The 19,489-nt window shown below is 43.9% G+C and overlaps 2 protein-coding genes across 2 annotated transcripts in view; one reads left to right on the forward strand and one right to left on the reverse strand.

Moving 5' to 3' along the window:
* Nucleotides 1-11,761, forward strand: part of CDHR2 (cadherin related family member 2) — a 51,307-nt gene extending 39,546 nt beyond the window's left edge. Inside the window, exons 20-32 of the mRNA XM_081938355.1 lie at nt 461-532; nt 2,325-2,374; nt 2,516-2,667; nt 3,687-3,789; nt 3,880-3,968; nt 5,304-5,384; nt 5,799-5,876; nt 6,440-6,500; nt 7,475-7,599; nt 7,853-7,966; nt 9,051-9,131; nt 9,431-9,494; nt 11,235-11,761. Coding sequence (XP_081794481.1) covers nt 461-532; nt 2,325-2,374; nt 2,516-2,667; nt 3,687-3,789; nt 3,880-3,968; nt 5,304-5,384; nt 5,799-5,876; nt 6,440-6,500; nt 7,475-7,599; nt 7,853-7,966; nt 9,051-9,131; nt 9,431-9,494; nt 11,235-11,282 — 1,118 coding nt within the window. The 3' untranslated portion in view covers nt 11,283-11,761. The remainder of the gene's footprint in view (nt 1-460; nt 533-2,324; nt 2,375-2,515; nt 2,668-3,686; nt 3,790-3,879; nt 3,969-5,303; nt 5,385-5,798; nt 5,877-6,439; nt 6,501-7,474; nt 7,600-7,852; nt 7,967-9,050; nt 9,132-9,430; nt 9,495-11,234) is intronic.
* Nucleotides 11,762-16,376: 4,615 nt separating this feature from the next.
* On the reverse strand, nt 16,377-19,251 carry GPRIN1 (G protein regulated inducer of neurite outgrowth 1). Its single transcript, XM_081937420.1, has one exon. The coding sequence runs from the start codon at nt 19,205-19,207 to the stop codon at nt 17,438-17,440; it is 1,770 nt and encodes a 589-aa protein (XP_081793546.1). The 5' UTR covers nt 19,208-19,251; the 3' UTR covers nt 16,377-17,437.
* Between the last annotated feature and the right edge of the window lie 238 nt (nt 19,252-19,489).

The following is a 19,489-nucleotide window of genomic DNA, read 5'->3' on the forward strand; positions in this document are numbered from 1 at the left end:
ACCATATTCACTTGAGCTGTCTTCATCAATACCTTCCATAATCCTCGCCTGCTGGCCTCCAGATGTACTAGCCATGTTATGTAGGGATAATGTTGGAGAAGGCTGTCGTGGGTGGCCTTGGTATGAATGAATGGAGGCCATTCATGACAAAATGTATCACAGACTTGTTTCTCTATCTCAAGGTATTGTCACTGTCGTATTTGTGTCTTAAAGTCTTAGAAAGGTAGCTGCAAAAAAGTATAACCACAGATTATCTGCTCCTAACAACTTCACAGTTGGAGGAGTATCAGCATTGACACTGTTATATAAATGAGGGGGCAACACCTGCTACTGGTGGGAAATGGGTCGAGTTCTACGTGAACAAGGTTATGGCTCCAATGTGCAGGCTCTAGGAAGACGTGCAGAGCTGTTTTTATATCAATGGCTAAAACTTGCCTATTTGTGCCTTTTTTTTTTGCAGAGACTCTGGTCATCTTAATTGGTGATGAAAATGACAACGCACCCCAGTTTTATCCTGTCGATGACACCTTTGGTAAGAGCAGAGATGTAGGACTGTTGCAACCATGGGATGTCTCACTGCCCCCCTAATAGAGAGATGGTAGCATGCTTTAAGGATTCCAAACCACCCCAACGAGGCTGTCGAAGTGATGTCCCGGTGTTTGGAGGCCGTCGGGGTCTGGATGGGGGACAACAGACTTAAACTCAACCCCTCCAAGACTGAGTGGCTGTGGCTACCGGCACCTCGGTTCAGCCAGCTGATCCCATCACTGGCCATAGGGGGCGAACAATTGCCCCCTGTGGAACGGGCGCGCAATTTGGGCGTCCTCCTTGATGCCCGGCTGTCAATGGAGGACCATGTGGCAGCCGTGGCAAGGGGGGCGTTCCACCAGGTTCACCTGGTGCGCCAATTGCGCCCCCTACTGGACCGGGATGCCCTACGCACGGTCACTCATGCGCTGGTGACATCCCGCCTGGATTATTGCAACGCTCTCTACATGGGGCTGCCCTTGGGACGCGCCCGGAGACTGCAGTTAGTTCAGAACGCAGCCGCGTGGGCTGTGATGGGGAGTACGAGGTACTCCCACGTAACACCTCTCCTGCGCGAGCTGCACTGGCTGCCTGTGGTTTTCCGGGTGCGTTTCAAGGTGCTGATTACCATCTTTAAAGCGCTCCATGGCACGGGACCTAGTTACTTGCGGGATCGCATCCTCCCACATACATCCCTGCGGCCAATACGCTCACACAGGGAGGGGCTTCTCCTGGTGCCGTCCACTAGGCAATGCCAGCGGGCGACACCGAGGAGTAGGGCCTTCTCTGTGATGGGCCCAACCCTCTGGAATGACCTCCCCCCCGACATTAGAACCACTTCTGACCTCCGCTCCTTCCGGCAAATACTGAAGACCCACCTGTTCCGACTGGCAGGCCTGGCATAATTCAACTGTCCCTCCTGGCAAATGTATTATATCTGGTTATTTTAGGGGTTTTTTAATTTACTGTATTTGTTTTTAGGGGTTTGAATTTATTTTATATCTGCTTTGTACAGTTCTTTTAACTACATTTTAACCTCCTCCATGTCAATTGTCAACTGTACATATTTAATTTAATTTTATTGTATCCTGTTATATTTTGTATGAACTGTACACCGCCCCGAGTCCCTCGCGGGAGAGGGGGCGGTCTAGAAGCATTAAATATTATTATTATTATTATTATTATTATTATTATTATTATTATTATTATTATTATTCCCTTAAGCCCCTTCAAGCAGACATTTGTGCTAGGCTTAGTCACAGGGGCATCCATCTCTATCCTACCTTATTACAGTTCTCATAAAACAGGGGTGTCAAACTCATGGCTTTACAGCATCATCATGTGACATAGCGCAACTTTTCCCCCCTTTGCTGAAACAGGCGTGGGCATGGTCAGCGCATCCGGCCTGCGGGCAGCGAGTTTGACAGCCCTGTCATAAAGCTTCTTTCATCACATCACTTCCTTCCATGTATACCAGGGGTGTCCAAACTTGGGAACTTTAAGGCTTCTGGACTTCAACTCCCAGAATTCTTGAAGTCCACAAGTCTTAAAGTTTCCAAGTTTGGACACCCCTGATGTATACATTCCTCTTTATGTTAGCCAGTCATGAGGGGAACATTTAGTTTTCTAGCTAGGGCAGAGGAATGCCATACTGACAGCCAGTGAATGGGTATTGATAGAGCACAGACAGCACAGCTCCATTATAATGTGATTTGGTAGTAAGCCTGATAGCAGAACAAGACCCATTGTCTTTTGCTGTTTGGGTTTACTGATCTGTATCTGGTGTTTCATTGCAGTAATAATCCCAGAAATCTCTCCGATAGACCTGTCTGTGGCTGTGGTCAAGGTAGGATTATGAATACCTATTTAGCTGCACAGATTTCCTGGTTGTTGTTTTTTTTAGAAACTAAACTGGATGCTCACACAAACTGTGTGACAGGATCTGATCATATTTCAAAGTCCATCAATATCGTTTCCCCCCTTCCAGGCCAAGGATGCCGATTCAGGTGAAAATGGTGTGATCACATTTAACATCTTCGAGGTAATTTTCATCCACGACGATGAATCTAAGCAGCCATTTCCCAATGTTTTCCAAGTGACAAAGACATTGGAGAAGGATGTCTCTGTGGGAAACATTCGGTAAGTGATGGGAGTTTTCTTCGCTTGAAAGCTTTAAAAATGCTGCCTTTTCGTTGTGGTCACATTACGCAACTGCAGGGCATGCATACTAACAACCCCACTCTTGACTTCCCTGTATTGATCAATAGGATATTGTGGATATTTGGATAGATATGTTTAATAGACTTCTAACCCAAGGGAATTTGCACAACAAGAAAGCATGGGGAAGAGCTGGCTTTTGCACCGATAGATTCCTGCAATGCTCTATTTCTACACACATTCTTTGAACATGTACATGAGGCTTATTGGGGATCTCTACTGGGGAGGGAGAAAGAGAGATTTGCTCTCTGGTACCTTTAGAAGCAGCAAAATATGAGCGGAACTTTGGATAATCACTTAGCTATTTAAGGTTCAATTTTTTCAGTGGGTTTGCTGATCCTGGGTTTCATAGAACAACTTCTATTTGGTGCTCTCCAGATGTAGTTGGATGACAGCTCCTAAGGGGAGATGATTAGGAGAGGCTGTCGAGCATGCTGAGTGACCATCTGGATATAGTTAGCAGAACACACTAAACCCAGATTAGAAAACTGCAATCACCATGTTCACATGGAATGCTTTTGCTCAAATAATGAGCCAGATTATGGTTTAGTAGTATAATGTAGTTCATACAACATAGATCACCATCAGCTGGGTTCTCACAACACACTGGAAAGCATTTTACACAATTTCATTTTACTCTTATCATGTTCTCAATAACAAACTTCTAAGTTATTGAAATGTTATCAGCAGGGTCTGTTGTGATGTGTATCTTTGGCAACATCACAGCTTTTTTTCTGATGCTACGATAAAGATCCCAATTTAGCAAATGCTTCATTTGGTTTTCTGCTGAACCATCCTGAGACTTGGAATAGAAGCATGAAAGCTACCAATGCAGAAATATTTCAAGAAGGAGGCGGGACTGGGCAGATCTACTTCAGGGGGGTGCAGAGTTTGCTCAAGAACAAACCTCTCTGATGCTGCAATGCCTTCTGTTCCTACAGAATAGCAGGAAACCTTAATAACATGTTGAAAGGCCGATATTGGGTGAAAGTGGAAGCCAAAGACAATGGAACTCAAGCCCTAAGCAATTTCACATCGCTGGATGTAGGTTTGTTGTCTCTCCTGACCAACTTCCATCGATAGAATTTTCATAATGTCCGATCTCTGAGAATGATCATTTCTCTCTTTCTGCAGATCTTCAGTGTGGCTAAGAGTTACCGTACAAAACTGAAATTTGATATCGGTTTAAAGGAAGTGCAGAAGAAGTCAGATGAAATCAAAAGGTATGGCAGCCTCTCCCCTCTCACTGTCTAAATATGGTGCTTCTGTCCATCTTGTTAGGCAGAACAAGGCAAAACACAATGTCACTTTACAAAATAAAGCAGAAAGAAAGCAGTGTGGTATGTGGGTGTGTACATGCACTCTTGTGGGCATTGACTCCATAACTGAAGGAGGTGCCATTTAACTTTGGCAAAGCCGTTCTTAAAACAAATGCTACATTCACATATCACGCCACCTCAGATTTGCTTAACTCTGGTTTACTAAAGGCATCACAATTTACTAAATTTCATCTAATGTGCTAAGCTAGAGAAATCACAATGGGGTGGGGTGGGGGTGCTCACACAACATGTTGAGCCAAAGTCAGACAAGGCACATTATGCTTTAGTGCACTGTGTGAAGAAGAGCACCCAAACATATGCAATAAAAGGAAATAGTTGCTGCTGGGATTATATCGATTTCAGGGATGTAAGATGTTAAAATATTTGACTAGGATAGAGTATCAGGCACTTGGTGCATTCAGGATTCTAGAGGTTTCTTGGTCAGAGTTAATGTCTTATGAATCTCTTGAGATGTTTTCTGAACAGAGCTGCTAAAGATGGTTGCCCCCCCCCACCCAAACATACATTCACAAGTCCCATGGCTCCATATTTAAAATGTGGTTTTGAATTATGGCTCTCTAATGATATGAGTGTCTCATACTTAATGGTGCAGGGTCAGGGGTGGGTTGCTATGGATTCGTCCAGGTTCAGGAGAACCCATAGCTAACATTATGGACGGTTCTGAGAACCTCCAAATCCCACCCCTGGCTGGCTGCCCCTCCCCTGCCCCTCCCCTCCCCTCCCTGTAGTCTCCACGCGGCTTATTTTGAATTCAAGGTAAGTGAAGGGCCCTCGTTGAGGCTCGGGGAGGAGGGAAAACGGGCCTCCCGGAAGTTCCAGAAGGCTGGAAATGGGCCCAGTTCCAGCTTCCGGAGGGCCTCCAGAGTCTGGGGAAGCAGTTTTCACACTCTCAAGAGGCTTGAGGAAAGCCTCCGGGCCTGGAGAAGTCGAAAACGCGCCCGCATCCCCGCCGTAGTGCAGAAGGCTGACTAGGCCACACCCACCATGGCCACGCCCACCCAGCAACCGGGCAGAGAACCCATTGCTGAAATTTTTGAAGCCTACCCCTGTGCAGGGTCGAGCATACACCAGAGAGAATTGGAATATTCAATGAAATGACACTAAGTAATGCTTATTTTACAATTTGTGACCATTGACTGGGTTTCCTGCAGTGCAATGTTAGGGGCTGTTTAGCATGGAACGCTGATGAGACCTGTGCCTTTTTTATGTCGCTTTCAGGATTCTGAGCAGTGCAACTGGAACAACAGTCTACATAACAGCAATCTATACAGACGATTCATCAACCTCCAAATCTGAAAGGTGACTTGAACAGAGGGAAGCTATGGTAATGAGGAACTAAACGAGGTTAAAAAGCATATAAAATGGCTGGTGAAGAAAGAGGAGACGCATGTTGAAATATTGGGGGTATATTTTGCTACAGCGACTAGAACTCAGTGGAATGTTATGGGGTTGGTAGAACATACGAAAATAGAAGGAGATTTTTGAGATTCCAGCATGAAGTTAGCATCTGGGTGAGCAGTGTAGCTAGACACTTTTTACAAATGATCAGGCTGCCTTTATAACACTGATTTCTTAGGATGCTTTTTTTTAAAGGGGATTGGAAAAGTAGCCATTCCTTTGAGGTAGCTCTTAGATTGGTCATGGCTCTAAGAAGGTCGTGCTGGTATTGTCCCTTCAGTCCATCTATCTTACATGCCTTTTTATCTTCTGTAGGGCTCTGGAGAATACTGCAGTGGATGCCTATTTTGTTTACAAGAATGGCACAGCTCTGAAAGATGATCAAGTGCTCGTGTAAGGGTCCCATTGCTCTCAATCTAATAGGGAAGGAACAGAGATCACATAAAAGTCCCATTTGGGTTGGCCCATTGAGCTGTTAGTGTGACAACACTGGAAAAGGAAGTGGTCAAATTAAAAAGAAAAGGTGGAGAGTTTTACATGATGCAAACCTTGTCCCTCACCCCACCCCCAATAATTTAAGCTAAGAATCACCCCACACCTTTTAAACCATCTTTTAGCCCTGGTGGTTCTCTTCCCATGAAATTTCAGCCTGGGCAAAACATCTAAATATATCAGTGTATATGGAGCTAATATGAAAGTCTGATGGAAAACAGAGGAAAAATAATGCAGAGGAAGGCTGAAATTGAGGAAGGACTTGCTGGTGGATAGTTCAGCATAATGACACACAGACACACAAAACCCACAGGATCTGCAGAGGCACTAAGTGAGAAGTTGGAAACAGACTTTTTGTTCATTTTTTTAAAACACAACTCATGCTTAACTATATTGTAGTTACAAATACCAAACAGCTCTTGGGAAACACGTCCTAATCATCCTCAAAATATGTTTTTTTTCAGGCTCATTCGAAGCAACCCGGAACAGTTGGAACAACTTCTCAAATTTGGCTTGTCGGTCATTGTGAGAGTTCTTATCTTTCTTATGTTTCCACATTCAGATGAGTTGAATTTGAAAACAAAACAGAAAAGTAGGAATGAAAGTAGCAAGATGTTTGACTAAGGAGGGCAATGATTTTGTGCCAGAAGTGAACAAAACAACTAAGAGAGAAGCCGGATAGGGGAAGCCAAAGTTTCATCTGGAGAAATAGACATCCAGCACAATGGGACATATGCAACTTCAGGCTACAGTTTTTGCATTCCCTTCTTATTAGCCACAGTGGGTGACAATGATGGAATTGTGATCCAAAAGGTTTGGAGGGCAGCTAGAAGTCCTGTCTACAAAAAGTCCTCCTCAAATCAAACTTGTCACCTAATGGCTCCTTGGGCCCATGGGTGCAATTTTCTTGATAACACTATGGAAGAAACCCTTTTCTGTGATTCCATCTCACCGCCCCCCCAACTTCCCAGCATAGACTTTAGCGTTAGCCTATGTAATACAGATCCGTCTTCCCCAAATTAGCTTTTTCCCGATGTTTAGACTATAGCTTTTATGATGCCCAACCCAGTGGTGGGTTCCGGACTCCGTTGCTACCGGTACGCTGTGCATGGTGCTGGGCGTCCAAGTCGGGCACGTGCACTGCGCATGCCACCACCCTGCGCACGCCACCACCCTGCGACATCCAGCTGCTCGGCGGAGGTCACGCAGGCCCTGCACATTGTGCACGCGTCCACAATTGGCCCGGTTACTTCAAAAACAGCTATGGAACACGGGCAAGTGGGCCAAACAAGCCAAGTACGGTGGCCGCTTCTCCCAGCTACTACCGGTACAGCTGTACTGGGCTGTACTGCCCAGAACCCACCACTGGCCCAACCAATATGATTCTGCTGACTGTAGACAATGTGAGGTGCAATTGGATATGGGGAGCATCAGGATGGGGAAAGCTAGAAGGGACTCTGTACCGAGTGAGCTATTAAAACACATTTGTATGTTCCCAGGGTCCCGGGGATGTGAAAGAACCTGGAAAAGAGATGGAGTTTTTTGGTATTATTATGGGGTTGGCAGCAGCTGTCTTCATCCTCCTCGTCCTCTTAACTGGGACAGTAATTGGCATGAGGAAAAGGTACAACTTCCCCATCAGTTCAATTTCCCAATGTTTTTTCCCCCCTTCGATTCCTGATCAGAATCTGGGTGAATTCAATGCATCCAGAATTTTCCTTATGGCTGCAAGCTCTAAACCAATATGCCCTACTATATTGGCTCCACATCTGTAAAAGCCAGTGCAGCAACTTCCCTCGGATGGTCTATTCTTCTACCATTAAGGATTCCCTTCAACCCACTTGCCAATTTGGTACAAACAAACTTTCCTTTTGCAGTTATACACGGAAGTTGAAGGCACTCAAAGCCTTGAAGGTGGCTTCACATTTCTCAGCCAATGGAGCACAGCAAGGACCTGCCATCCCTGGGACCAATAAATATAATACAGAAGGGTATGTAGGCACAGGGAATGGTTAGAGAGAAGCAGGTACAGCTTGTGACAGAAACCCTGAGTTGTGGAGGGATGCGTTTCTTGGTTGGGTTAGATTGGGTTGTGGTTTCTTGGTTGCCTGCATTTTTAATTTTTTGCAGGGTTTGTTATTAGTTTTATTCTGTTTTATTTTAATTTGCTACACAGAGTAAGTCATTGATATAGGTGGCCATATAAATTAGATTGAGAGAGAGAGGAGAGAGGGAGGGAGAGATGATAAATTGATGTAGATGGACGAAATGCAAATAAGAAGTTTTAAGTTCCCACCTCCTGAAAACCACCTAATCCTTTACATTGCCAATGTTCAATGATAAAACTCTGTCTGTTGGGCAGATCCTATGCTGAATTTGAATATGCTGAAAATTCCGGCATCTTCAAATGAACAAAAAGCTGAATGTGATTAAAATTGGAGACCTTAGAAATTATGGCAGGGTTGTACTGTTGAAGCACTATAGGAGCGCCCAAGAAAAATGTAAGATCATCTATCAGACTTTGGGAAATATGAAATCTCTCAGGCTTCAAACCAGTGGTGGGTTCCGACCAATTCGGCCGAACCGGTAGTGGTTTGGCAGCCTGGGTCACTTCAACTGGAGTGACCCAGACCTGCCACGCCCCTGAACCGGTTCTCCATGTGGCACCATAGGCACCACCATCTTGTTTTTGGCTTCTGTGCATGCACAGAACATTGTTATTATACTGTGCATGTGCGCACATCGTGTATCAAGCGTGCGCGCACAGGTCAACCCACAAGCAAACCGGCAGTAGTACCTGCCGGAACCCATCCCTGCTTCAAACCTGCTTTAGGAGGGCAAAATTAGGCTAGCAGTTGCTTGTTGCTTGGTTGGAAGGTAATCCAGATTGTGGGAAATTAAAGTTTTAGTACCTTTGCATGCCACCTTGGTAGTTTCAACTGATTGTGTACAGCTAGTGGCATACACAAAAATAGCTGGAGGGCATGTTTGCTGCCAAATGCTGTGTTATGGCATTCTCTGCTGGGCAAAGGACTGGATACGTAAGACATTCACACGTAAAACATTCTTCTGCAGGGCTAATCCTGTGCTTGGTTTCTCCTTGGATCCTTCTGTGAACCTTGGCTTTGATGAAAATGCCAGTTCTGAAGTGGCCAGGTAGTACGATGAATTTAATCTTTAATCAATCATCATCTATGCAAATACAGAATGTGATTATGCTGATGTGACTGCTTGACTCGAAGCTTTATCTTGTACAGTTCCTGAAATCTCTTTGAACCTCCCTCCCCACCCCATATTACTTTCTGTCATTGAGGTGTCGAATTCCCCACACGTGCTAAAAGTTAGAAACCACAGGGGCCTTCAGAACTAATGGAGGCAATAATGGGGTTATGGAGACTTGCAGCTAGAGATGGTAAAGAGTTCCTCGGACAGTCAAGCTGCTTTTTGTATTACAGCCTGAACTCTCTGGATGAAAACATGCTTGATGTTCCACACGACTTATTTCCTGCTAACCTGAAAGTAAGACACCCATCCCATTTTTTGCACGATGAATATTTTTGGGGTAGGGGATCCTTTGTTCCAAGTAAATATATTATTTGCTTTACTAACAATAAGTTAAACTCTTCTATCTATAAGGGATTTTTAAAAAAGTAATAAGAGATTTTCACATATGGAAAGTATTAACACCGAGTTGCATTATCTTTAGATTCCTGGGTGGTAGGTCAAACCCTGCTTTCCCCTTCTGCTTGATTTGTGATTAAAACATACAATGACAAATTGAAATTATCTGCTGTCCTGTCCTTTAATTTTGAAGGCCTTTTCTGTTTTGGGCAGAATCTCTGTCCTCTTAACTAAAACCTTAAGGACTGATAAGCTGGATTCACATGTTGTGGTTAAGTTATAGATCAATGAGCAAACTTTAGTGGCTTGGTTCATAACATATCCAGAGGTCGGCTTCAAAAATTGCAGCAACAGGTTCGCTGCCCAGTTGCTGGGAGGGCATGGCCATGAGGGCATGGCCTAGTTGACCTCCTGCACCATGGCAGGGGGGGGGAAGAGTGTTTTTCGCCCTCCCCAGGCTCCAGAGGCTTTCCTTGAGCCCCTGGGAGTGCAAAAATTGCTTCCCCTGGGCTCCGGAGGCTGGAAGCAGGCCTGTTTCCAGACTTCTGGAACCTCTGGTAGGCCTGTTTTCCCCCCTCCCTGAGCCTCCCGCAGGCACTGCCCTTACCTGGCATGATGAATGGGCCGCGTGGAGACTCCTGGGAGGGGCACAGTGGGAGGGGCCAGCCAGGGGTGGCATTTGGGAGTTTGCCGAACTGGGCAGACCTCTAGCTAGAGGATCGCCCGAACCTGTGCCAACCCCCAGCAGCCCACCCCTGATTACATATCATAAACAATAGTTTACAAATTACAACTTCTGGATTTCCGTAACTTACAAAGCCAGCCCTACTGGATCAAAGTTTGTGGGTTATCCCAATTTCATCATGAAGATGAAATTATCAGAAAGGATGCAGCTATATCTGTACACTCTCTGGTTCACCCCTCACTGATAACCTGATCTTCATGAAGAATTTGGGCTTGTGCTGCTCAGTTTTATATCACTGCTGTTGTTAGGCCTCCCCAGTCTCTACAAGGAATGGCATGAGAAGTAAGCCTGCCATATGTTCATACAATCACAGCCGTAGTCTACATTGTGCTTGGCTGTTTACAAGGATGCCAGATGGCCAAGTATGTATTTGAAAACAGTTGAAAGGCCCACATTCATCTGTGCTGTGTTCTAAAAGCATAGTGTTCTGGATCAACTCCTGATCAAAGAAAGTGCTTTTCACATACTTAACAACCTCCCCCAACTCGGAACCCTACAGCTGGGCTGGGAATACAAATCCCAGAATGTGTCACTAGCGTAGCCAATGCTAGGGATTCTGGGAGATGCACTCTCAGTCCATTTGGAGAGCACCATGTTGGAGACAGCAGTTTTGTGACACAACAGAAACAGCAGCTTCAACAATTGTATGTCCCCTTTTTCGGGTATAGATCTGCTGTTAGAAGTATCTTCCAGCTCCTATATGTAAGAATGTGAGCTGGTGGGTAGAAGAAAACGGTGTAGAGTGTGGCTATTTTAAAATAATAATAATAATATCCAGACTAATAAAGCCTAGGATATGGTATCCATATTGTGTGACAATCCAAAACTATCATTATCCAGCATTGGTAACCCACAGAAACAATAATTCTTAAATATGATTTTACTATTTTCAGCTGGACAAAGCAGATGCTCAGCAGGAAGCAATTGGGAAGAGCCCTTGAAAGCTGCTTTAGAAAGTCATAGGAAATACCAGCCACGGCAGCAAGGGAACTTTAAGTAGGCATCTGCAGACTCTGGAAACTCTTCCTTGAATACTACAGAAATATGATTGTGCCCATTTACGTCTGGCAACGCAATGTCCCGAGTGAATAGCAGCTGTGACCTGAAGATGCTGAAATGCTAATGAAATAAATTATAAAACATTGGGATATCGCCTTCTCTGTGGCCTGAATTAACTCAAGGGCTGCACCTTAAACTGTACCACATCTGCTCTAAACCAGAAGCAAAGATGAGATTGGACAAGATCATGGAACCGGAGAACTGGAAGAAGCTTCTTGGGCCATTAGGTCCAGCATCCTGTGGGCTTAGGAATCTAGCTGAAAGATACATACATGTGGCTACTCAGAAAATTGTTAGGTTATTCAGTAAAACAAAATGCTTCAATGGAGACAAGACAGAAAATAAAAGTTTAGTATGAAGATAGTGGTAACGATATGACTGAAAATATTGAACTTAGTTACTGGTCACTAAGAGTTCTGATCCTGCTTTAATGGGGTGTGACAGAATGACTTTAGGCCAGTGAAGCATGAGCTTGTCCATGTAGTCAGTTGAAGTCACAACCAACTTATGGACACTATTGGTCTCTGGGTAGACACCTTCATTATCCAGGGTCTCTCACCATTGCTGGAGAAGACCTAGGTCTCTTGCTACTTTATTACAAACATTGCAAAGGTGGTCAGATGGTGGTTTCCATGGAAAACTCAGATATCTTTAAAAATAATTGAGCACAATTGTTTTCTCTCCCCTCCCTTCTTAAAGGTTCTGTACAAAATAGTGATAATATCAAAACTTTTATTCTTGGGCAGAAATCTCGAAACCTTTATTATTAAAATGGAAATGAGCTAGAACTACACCAGCAAACACACCTTATTTTCTAACATGTACCGTTGTTTATACGTTCTTTCACTTTTTGGCTCTCTAACAATGATGCCACTAGAAAATAGAATAAGGCAATTTGTCTTTGGGCATCATAAGAGAACAAATATCTCTTAGGCTAGTATTTTAATTTTACTATAAGGAGAAAGGAAAATGCTTCTGGGTTTTTTTTTTTACCCTGGTATCAGTGTAGCTTGTAGGTGCAAGAAAAATGGAAATGTTCCATTTTTGGTGTCTGTATAAATTTGAAATGCCAGCCAACGTGGATTATCATGTGACACGTTTGCAATTTATGACTTGAACAGAGGGTAAGCTTGTAATTTGAAGAACTTATTTTTGAAAGTTGCAAAAATGATTGCTCTCCAGTCTTTCTTGAACCTGCCAAAGGTTCACATTTGAGAGCCTTTCAACACAATGTTCATTATTCTCAGCAAGGAGACTATTTAGAACTTCAACCCAATAAAGGGAAACCATCCCTTTTCCCCCCAACCCCTTGACAAACGCAAAGAAAGCTTTTTGAGCAGAAACCATTGATTGTTATCTTGGGTTTGTTTGGGTATTTTGGAGAAGATTTTATTATCCAACAGTTAGATTTACAAGTAGTACCGTAAAGATATAAAGAAAGGGCGGGGAAAAAGAAATCAAAAGGCAAAATTACTCTTTAACAATTCAGCATTGCTTGGTACTATAAATCCATATGGCACGTAAACACCATACTGAGAACAGCACACAAAGCGGGGCGTGGGAAGGTTCTCCAGGGGTTCTGTAGGTTTCCCCTCAATTCTGAGAAGGGAGCAGGGGCAAAGTCCATTGGCCAGAGCCTCAGCAGCACTTCCCATTCCAGGCATAGTGCGGCAGGTTTCGTAGATTTCACCACAAACGCTTGTATTTCCAGGGCTGGATGCCTCTTCCCCAGTTCTTCTCTTGCATGCCTGACTCTCAGATGAATGTGCTGGTGGGCCCTGGGCCCTCCTTGCTATGCCCTCTGACCTGCAAGGCAAGTGAAATCTCAAGACAACCTGGCTCTGCATCTGCAACTGGAAGGCTACTTGTGAACAACGAGCACTCTGGGAACCTAGGAATGCAGCTGGCTGAAGGGTTAAGCCCATCCTCCAGCAGGTCTCCCGAAAGGCCTGCTGAATGGGTGGAGGAGAGCTTGCCAGCCCGATACACTTGAGGTGTAGCTTTAGGCAGGCAGTGTTGTTGCTAAGTCAGTGCAGTAATTCCACATTTCCCTGTGCATCGAACCTAGTGCTAACGTTTGTACTTTAGGAGCTTAGACTTTTCCATCAGCCAGACGCCCTCCAAGAGCAACGCTGGCTGGAGATGACAGGCCATGTAGTCCAACGTCTCTGGAGAACACTGGGTTGGAGAAACCTGACATAGATTCTTTCTCTCTTGTGCAAGATAACAGGCAGCCAAACCATTCGTGTGCTTGCATTATTTACAAAGGTTTTGAAAGCTACTTAGAGATGAATAATGCTACCCCCTCCCACCCAATTCTGCAAATGAGTTAATCTTCATTGTCTGGAGAAAAGCCAACATTCAAAAAGCTTTTCCCAATCATCAGAAGGAAACACACCCTTGCACCATGGGAACAGCCTGATTTTTGAGGGTTTGGTGAAGAGATTTTTACACTCCAGCCAGGAGTTCAAGTAGGACTTATTAATCATGTAACACCAGAACAAATGGATATTTTTAGGTAGGTAGGTAGGGAAGGAAGGTGGGAGGGAGGGAGGGAAGGGAGGGAGGGGGAGCCAATCCATTCAGTCTTGAATACATGAATGGGTGCTGCATGTTGTCAATCAACTATTTGTAAAGATACAGAAAGTCTTTCCTTTGGGGACATACCCTCCATTATCTAAACTCAGAGTTCATCTCCATTTAGAATATAAGGGTCAATGTTCCTCTTTTTTCATGGTGGGACTTCCTGAAGAAGAAAATTCAGCAGAAGAATTTTGCTCACTTTTCATGATAAGCAACCTTGATCTGTTCAACTTTTCCCTTTTAACAACAGCTCAGTAGCACAATCCAGACAGGGGGGCAAAATCACAATAGTAAATGAAAATGTTATTTTCTGACAAAAGTTAGGATAGTATTCTTCTATTCAATTAAAAATAGATTTTTGGCACTATATTTCCCACTGGAAGCTCCTTTGAAACAATAGTTGATGTAGCTATCTAGAAAACTGCCATCAAAAAGAAAAAAATAAACAGGGTCTTCCCCACATTACCATCCTCATTTCCATTTATCAGTTATTTCTGTCAGACACAGCTCTGCTCAAATTATACTGTTTACGGGAAAAGTACAAAATCCCAAATCCCCAGTACAAATATTAGTCACAGAAGAAAAAATGAAGGAGATAAAAAAGAGGAACAGCAACATCAAGAAAAAAACAAGAATTTGGTCCAGAGTAAAGAACAATTTTTAAGCCCCCATTTCTGACACATATGAATAAAATATTTCAGCCCACACAAACCCTTTGAAAAAAAAAATCCAGAATATAACACTTGCCGATTTTCAGGTGGCAATGGACCTCTTTGTTCTATAGAGAAAAGAGTGTAGACTGCAAAGAGGCAAAGATACATATGTACATTCATTCATGTGCACACAAGATGCACATCAAGCCACCCATTTGCACACAAGACATGAATTCTTCCCAAGGATTAGTTTCTCAGGCAAATGAATTGGTTGGTGGTCTCAGGACCCTGGCGTGGGGTCTAAAACAACATCCATGGGCTTCAGCGATGCTTGCCAGCCAGTCATGCTGCAAGGGGTCCAAGCCCATATAGAGAACCCACCATTCAATTCAATATCTAGGCTATAAGATTTTGACTTGCAAAGAGGCACAGACCTTGGGCATGAGGAGGCAATTGATACTATGCAGACCAAGGACAATTAAATATTTTGTCTACATTTTTCTTTTGCCTTAGGAACAGCTCCGTTTCTTTTGAACGATCACTCTAAATCAGGCACGTCCAACCTTTTAGCTTGCCTGGACTGCATTGAATGAAGAGAATTGTCTTGGGCCGCATATAAAATATATAACATAGTTAATATATATAAATAACAAACTTCCTTTAGTTTTAGGGGCCGCATTAGTAGCTGAAGAGCAGAGTGGGCAAGTATTCAGCGTATAAATGTTTTTACTCGCAATTATTAGATTATTAGATACAATTTTTGGCTTGGCCTCAGTTCCTAATGGATGAGGATTGTGAAGAAAATAGATCTTCAGAGGTCTTAAAGTTGACATTCTGCATTGTATTGTGAAAACGTCCCAATCAGCTGTTCAGCTCTAAAGCTACTGTAACTTCATCGACGTTATCTCCAAAGACTTCAAGAGCTCGATCTTTCCAAGCTATATCAAAGAAGTAATACTTCACAAGCGCAGCCGTGCAAGATTGTTGTAGCAAAACAAAGGTCCTGTTTTGGATCTACAGGGTGAAACAGCACCACTGTCAGTAATTCAGGAAGTAAGGCTGCTGGGCTTTACCCCATCAATCATTTTTTTAAACATGGCATGTGAGAAAATACTCAGTTTGCATGGTGCTTACAACACTAAATAAACTTGTTCTGCTTAGCCTAAAAGCAGACTTAGGGACTGTCTCCTAAGCAGTCCTCTCCTTATCATGCTATCCTCATCGGAGGGTACAGAAACAAAAAGATTTCCAAAGGATTCAGAGAGCTTTACAGAGAGGAATTGCATTTGAGAAATACGTGCACACTTATGAAAGAAAATCACTGATGGCAAAGAAACTGGGACCAAGTCTTGTCAGAGAACTGATTCACTAAAAACTAAGTCTTGATTCTCTATGAAACCAAACACATTATTATTATTATTATTATTTTTAAGTGGCAAAGCCTTTCTCTGGCTTCCATGTCTAACTATCAAGAACTGCCTCTCCGGCTTTGAACTTGCCCAATTATTTACATTAGCAGAAGCCCTTCTCTCAGGCAGATGGGGGTGGGTGGGCTTCTACTGTAGGACTCCCAGAGAAAACCATAAACGGCAAAAAAACATTGTTTCTGTCAGTTTTTCAACAGTTTCCAAGCAGTAATGCTTAGAACTTGAGATTTGCATTTATGTGGCAAACCCAGATTTGGTTTCTTTTGATCAAATAAATTGCAAAATATTGGTGAGCATTCCACTCAATCTCCATTCTCTTTAGAAAAGCAGTTTCCCATCTAAGTTACTCCTTGGGAATGCCAGAAAGCATAACCATTAGCAGCTGTGGAAAGCATGTTTCTGATATACTAAAAGATGCACCGTGTGTGTTAAGTGGATTTATATATAACAGACAATGTTTAGTTGTGGCTCCTACTTTGCTGCATTCACTGACTATTATGGAATCAAATAATGGCATCCTCCGAGTTACAGGAGGAAGAATCCAGACAACTTCGCCTACTATTTTATTAATTACTACTGCCTTTTTCTTACCACTACCAAGAACCACCACCATCTACTAAGGAAGGAAATAAGAATTTCCGACAATAGCATTAGGAGACCTCCAACTGGAACAACCTACATGCACGTGGATCTACTTATCTGGGTGAACCAGTTGTTACTGTCCTTGGTCTTTCAGTGGTTTAGTAACAGGACCAAAAAAGATCCCGGAGTGGTTAAAACCACAGTGGTTGTTTTAAAACATGCTTCATTTAAATGGATAGCTTCTTCTGTTTGTGGATCCCAAACAGTTAAAGGTGGCCAACTCCATTCCCTTATATCTCAGATGACTTTGTTTCAGAGATCTCAGGGTGATCTATTGTGTGATTAATGACAAACGTGGGCTATCAGAGGGCTGTATCAGTTGGGCAGCAAAATCCCGAGGATGATCTCCATCCTATAGTAAATAGGTTGTTGAGAGCTTTGTATTTTGTCATTGTGGAGATTACACATACGGCATGAAAATTGCACTCGGGGTGTGAGCAGCGGGTATAAGCACTGCTCTCAGGAATGTGTAAGTCCTTCAGGTGTGTATGAAAACACCTATCGCTGGGCGGTGCTCAAAGCTCTCCAACCAAACTTATCAAGCTTATAATTCAGTACTTTGCCAACATTTTTAAAATATGCCACTTGAAGAGCAGTAGATAGAGGTGCCATAACATTACAGTTACAAAATATTAAAAAGGGATCATTCCCTCCCCCCCTTGCCTGAGAAACTACATAATATTTGCATTTTCCAGCTACAATAAAAACCCAAGAAAATGACAAGAACACATTTCACTCCACTGCTGGGCCTCCACGAGAGCAGCAGCGTGGCCGTCGTACATTCTGTAGAAGTGCCCTGAACACACTGGGCTGCCTCTTGATCTCACCCTTGTGTGGGGCAACCCTGATAGAACTGGAGCGGGTACTTTGGGGAGTCATCACCATCTGCCGACCATGTTCTTCAATCTGCTTCTCCAGATGCTTCTGTATGGCCATTCCCAGCACTTCAACCTCCATGGAGGCTCCATATACTTCCCATGTCATCCCCTTTTCATCCCAGCTGACCTCCCGTATTGGCTCTGATGTCTCTTCCTCTGCACCCTTAATGTGCACTTCAGGGTAGGACGACTGAGGGGATTTGGTTACCGGAGTCATAGGTCCCGTGGCCACTGATCTGGTCTCCACTGAGATGGACACTTGCATCTCCACATCCCTTTTCGTGGGTTTCTGCTCTGGGCCAGGACTTTTCAGAGAAGAAGTCCCTAAACCTCTCATATGAAATGGGAAAGCTGAAGAGCCATCAGGTGGATTAATAGGGCTGACAGCTACAGACACCAAAGATACCCGATTATCAACCTGGGTTCCAGCATCATGCTGGGGAGGTGTGACTTCCAATATGCAGGTTTGGGCAAGAAGTCCTACAGATGTCATCTCCTCATTGGTTGCATGATCCTCACTTGTAGCCTTGCTAATCATTTCCACTTTTTTTTCAGGAGCTTGGTCCTGACTTTTGCAGCTGGAGGTGGGTGGTTCCCTGTGCCCTGTTTTCTCTTCCATGGATTCAGCTGGGCTTGATTCTAATTCACCTGACGTGCCTTGATGTTTGACTTCGTAAGGAATGCTGGTGACAAGGACATCTGGCACTTTATAGGAGCTTCCAGGTGGGTGAGTTTCTGCCACAGGGACCCTTGTTTCCTCAGTATCACCCAGCGGATTCTTTGCTGCAACAGGCTTGGCTGACTTCTCTGATGTGGTTTCAGCTTTAGAAGGTTCCAGAATAGACTCCTTCACAGTCTCTGACCCAGGGACACTTCTGGAATCTTCTTTCCCATATTTCATAGCTTCGCGAACAACACTGCTGATGTGCGATTTATCTCCTTTAGAGGCAAGAGGCTGCCCTCGACTTGTGTTTTGCAGGCATGCAGGAAGTGTTGAACCCATCTTGGAATGAACTGTTTTTGTTTGGATACATTCCTCCTCAGCTTTACCTGTGGTGGGTTCAAAAAATGCAACATGTTTCAGGGAGGTTGGTGTACTGGATGAGTCTTTATTGGGTCCTTTGAGGCAGGGCTCTGCTGGGAGATGCCTACACGCTTCTCCGGCAACAGGGCTAACTTTCTTTCCCAGAGGGCTGCAGATGGTCGCTGTGCTATTTGAGATCTCCTCCATGCTCTCCTCCTGCTTACTGTTCTGTTTCCACTCGTGGCAAGCTGCTGCTTCTCCTTTTGCTTCTGGGGGAGTTCCTCCAACACCTGTGCTTTTCAGAAGGGGGAGCTCAGCAGCAGCAGCTAGATCTACAGAGGACTTTGGACCTACAGCTTGAGCCTTCTCTTTCTGGTTTGGGTTATCCACCATGGTGACTTTTTGGCTGCTGTCTTTGGTGCCAAGTTCATTTACACAGCAGTTCCTCATGGTGAAATCTCCGCTTGCACAGCTGACGTTTTGGAGGCAGCTGTTTTTTCTACAACCACAAGGTGAGCTGGTGGTGGGCTTGTGAGCATCTTCAGGAACAGCTTCTTGGTTCAGCAACTGCAGAGCCTCTGTCTCTTTAGCACTGCCCATCTCTAGGCAGGACCTCTGCCATGCTATTCTTTGTACCGCTCTTAGAAGGTTCTGAAAGGAGAGAGAGGGTGGAGAAGAAAAAAGACAATTATCTGAGGTAATCTCAAAGAAAAACGCAATGATCTTAAAGCTATCTGTCTTCTAGGTCAACGGCTCCTCTGCATTTTTTGGGAGGGTTTATGATGCTTGCTGCCTTAATAATCAATGCAGAATCTGAGAGTTGAAATAAGACTTGGTATTTTGCAGTCTCGGATTTCCTGCCACTGAATTCTAGTGTAGTAT

Source organism: Natrix helvetica (assembly GCF_964273705.1).
Source record: "Natrix helvetica genome assembly, chromosome: 1".
NCBI classification, from domain to species: domain Eukaryota; kingdom Metazoa; phylum Chordata; class Lepidosauria; order Squamata; family Natricidae; genus Natrix; species Natrix helvetica.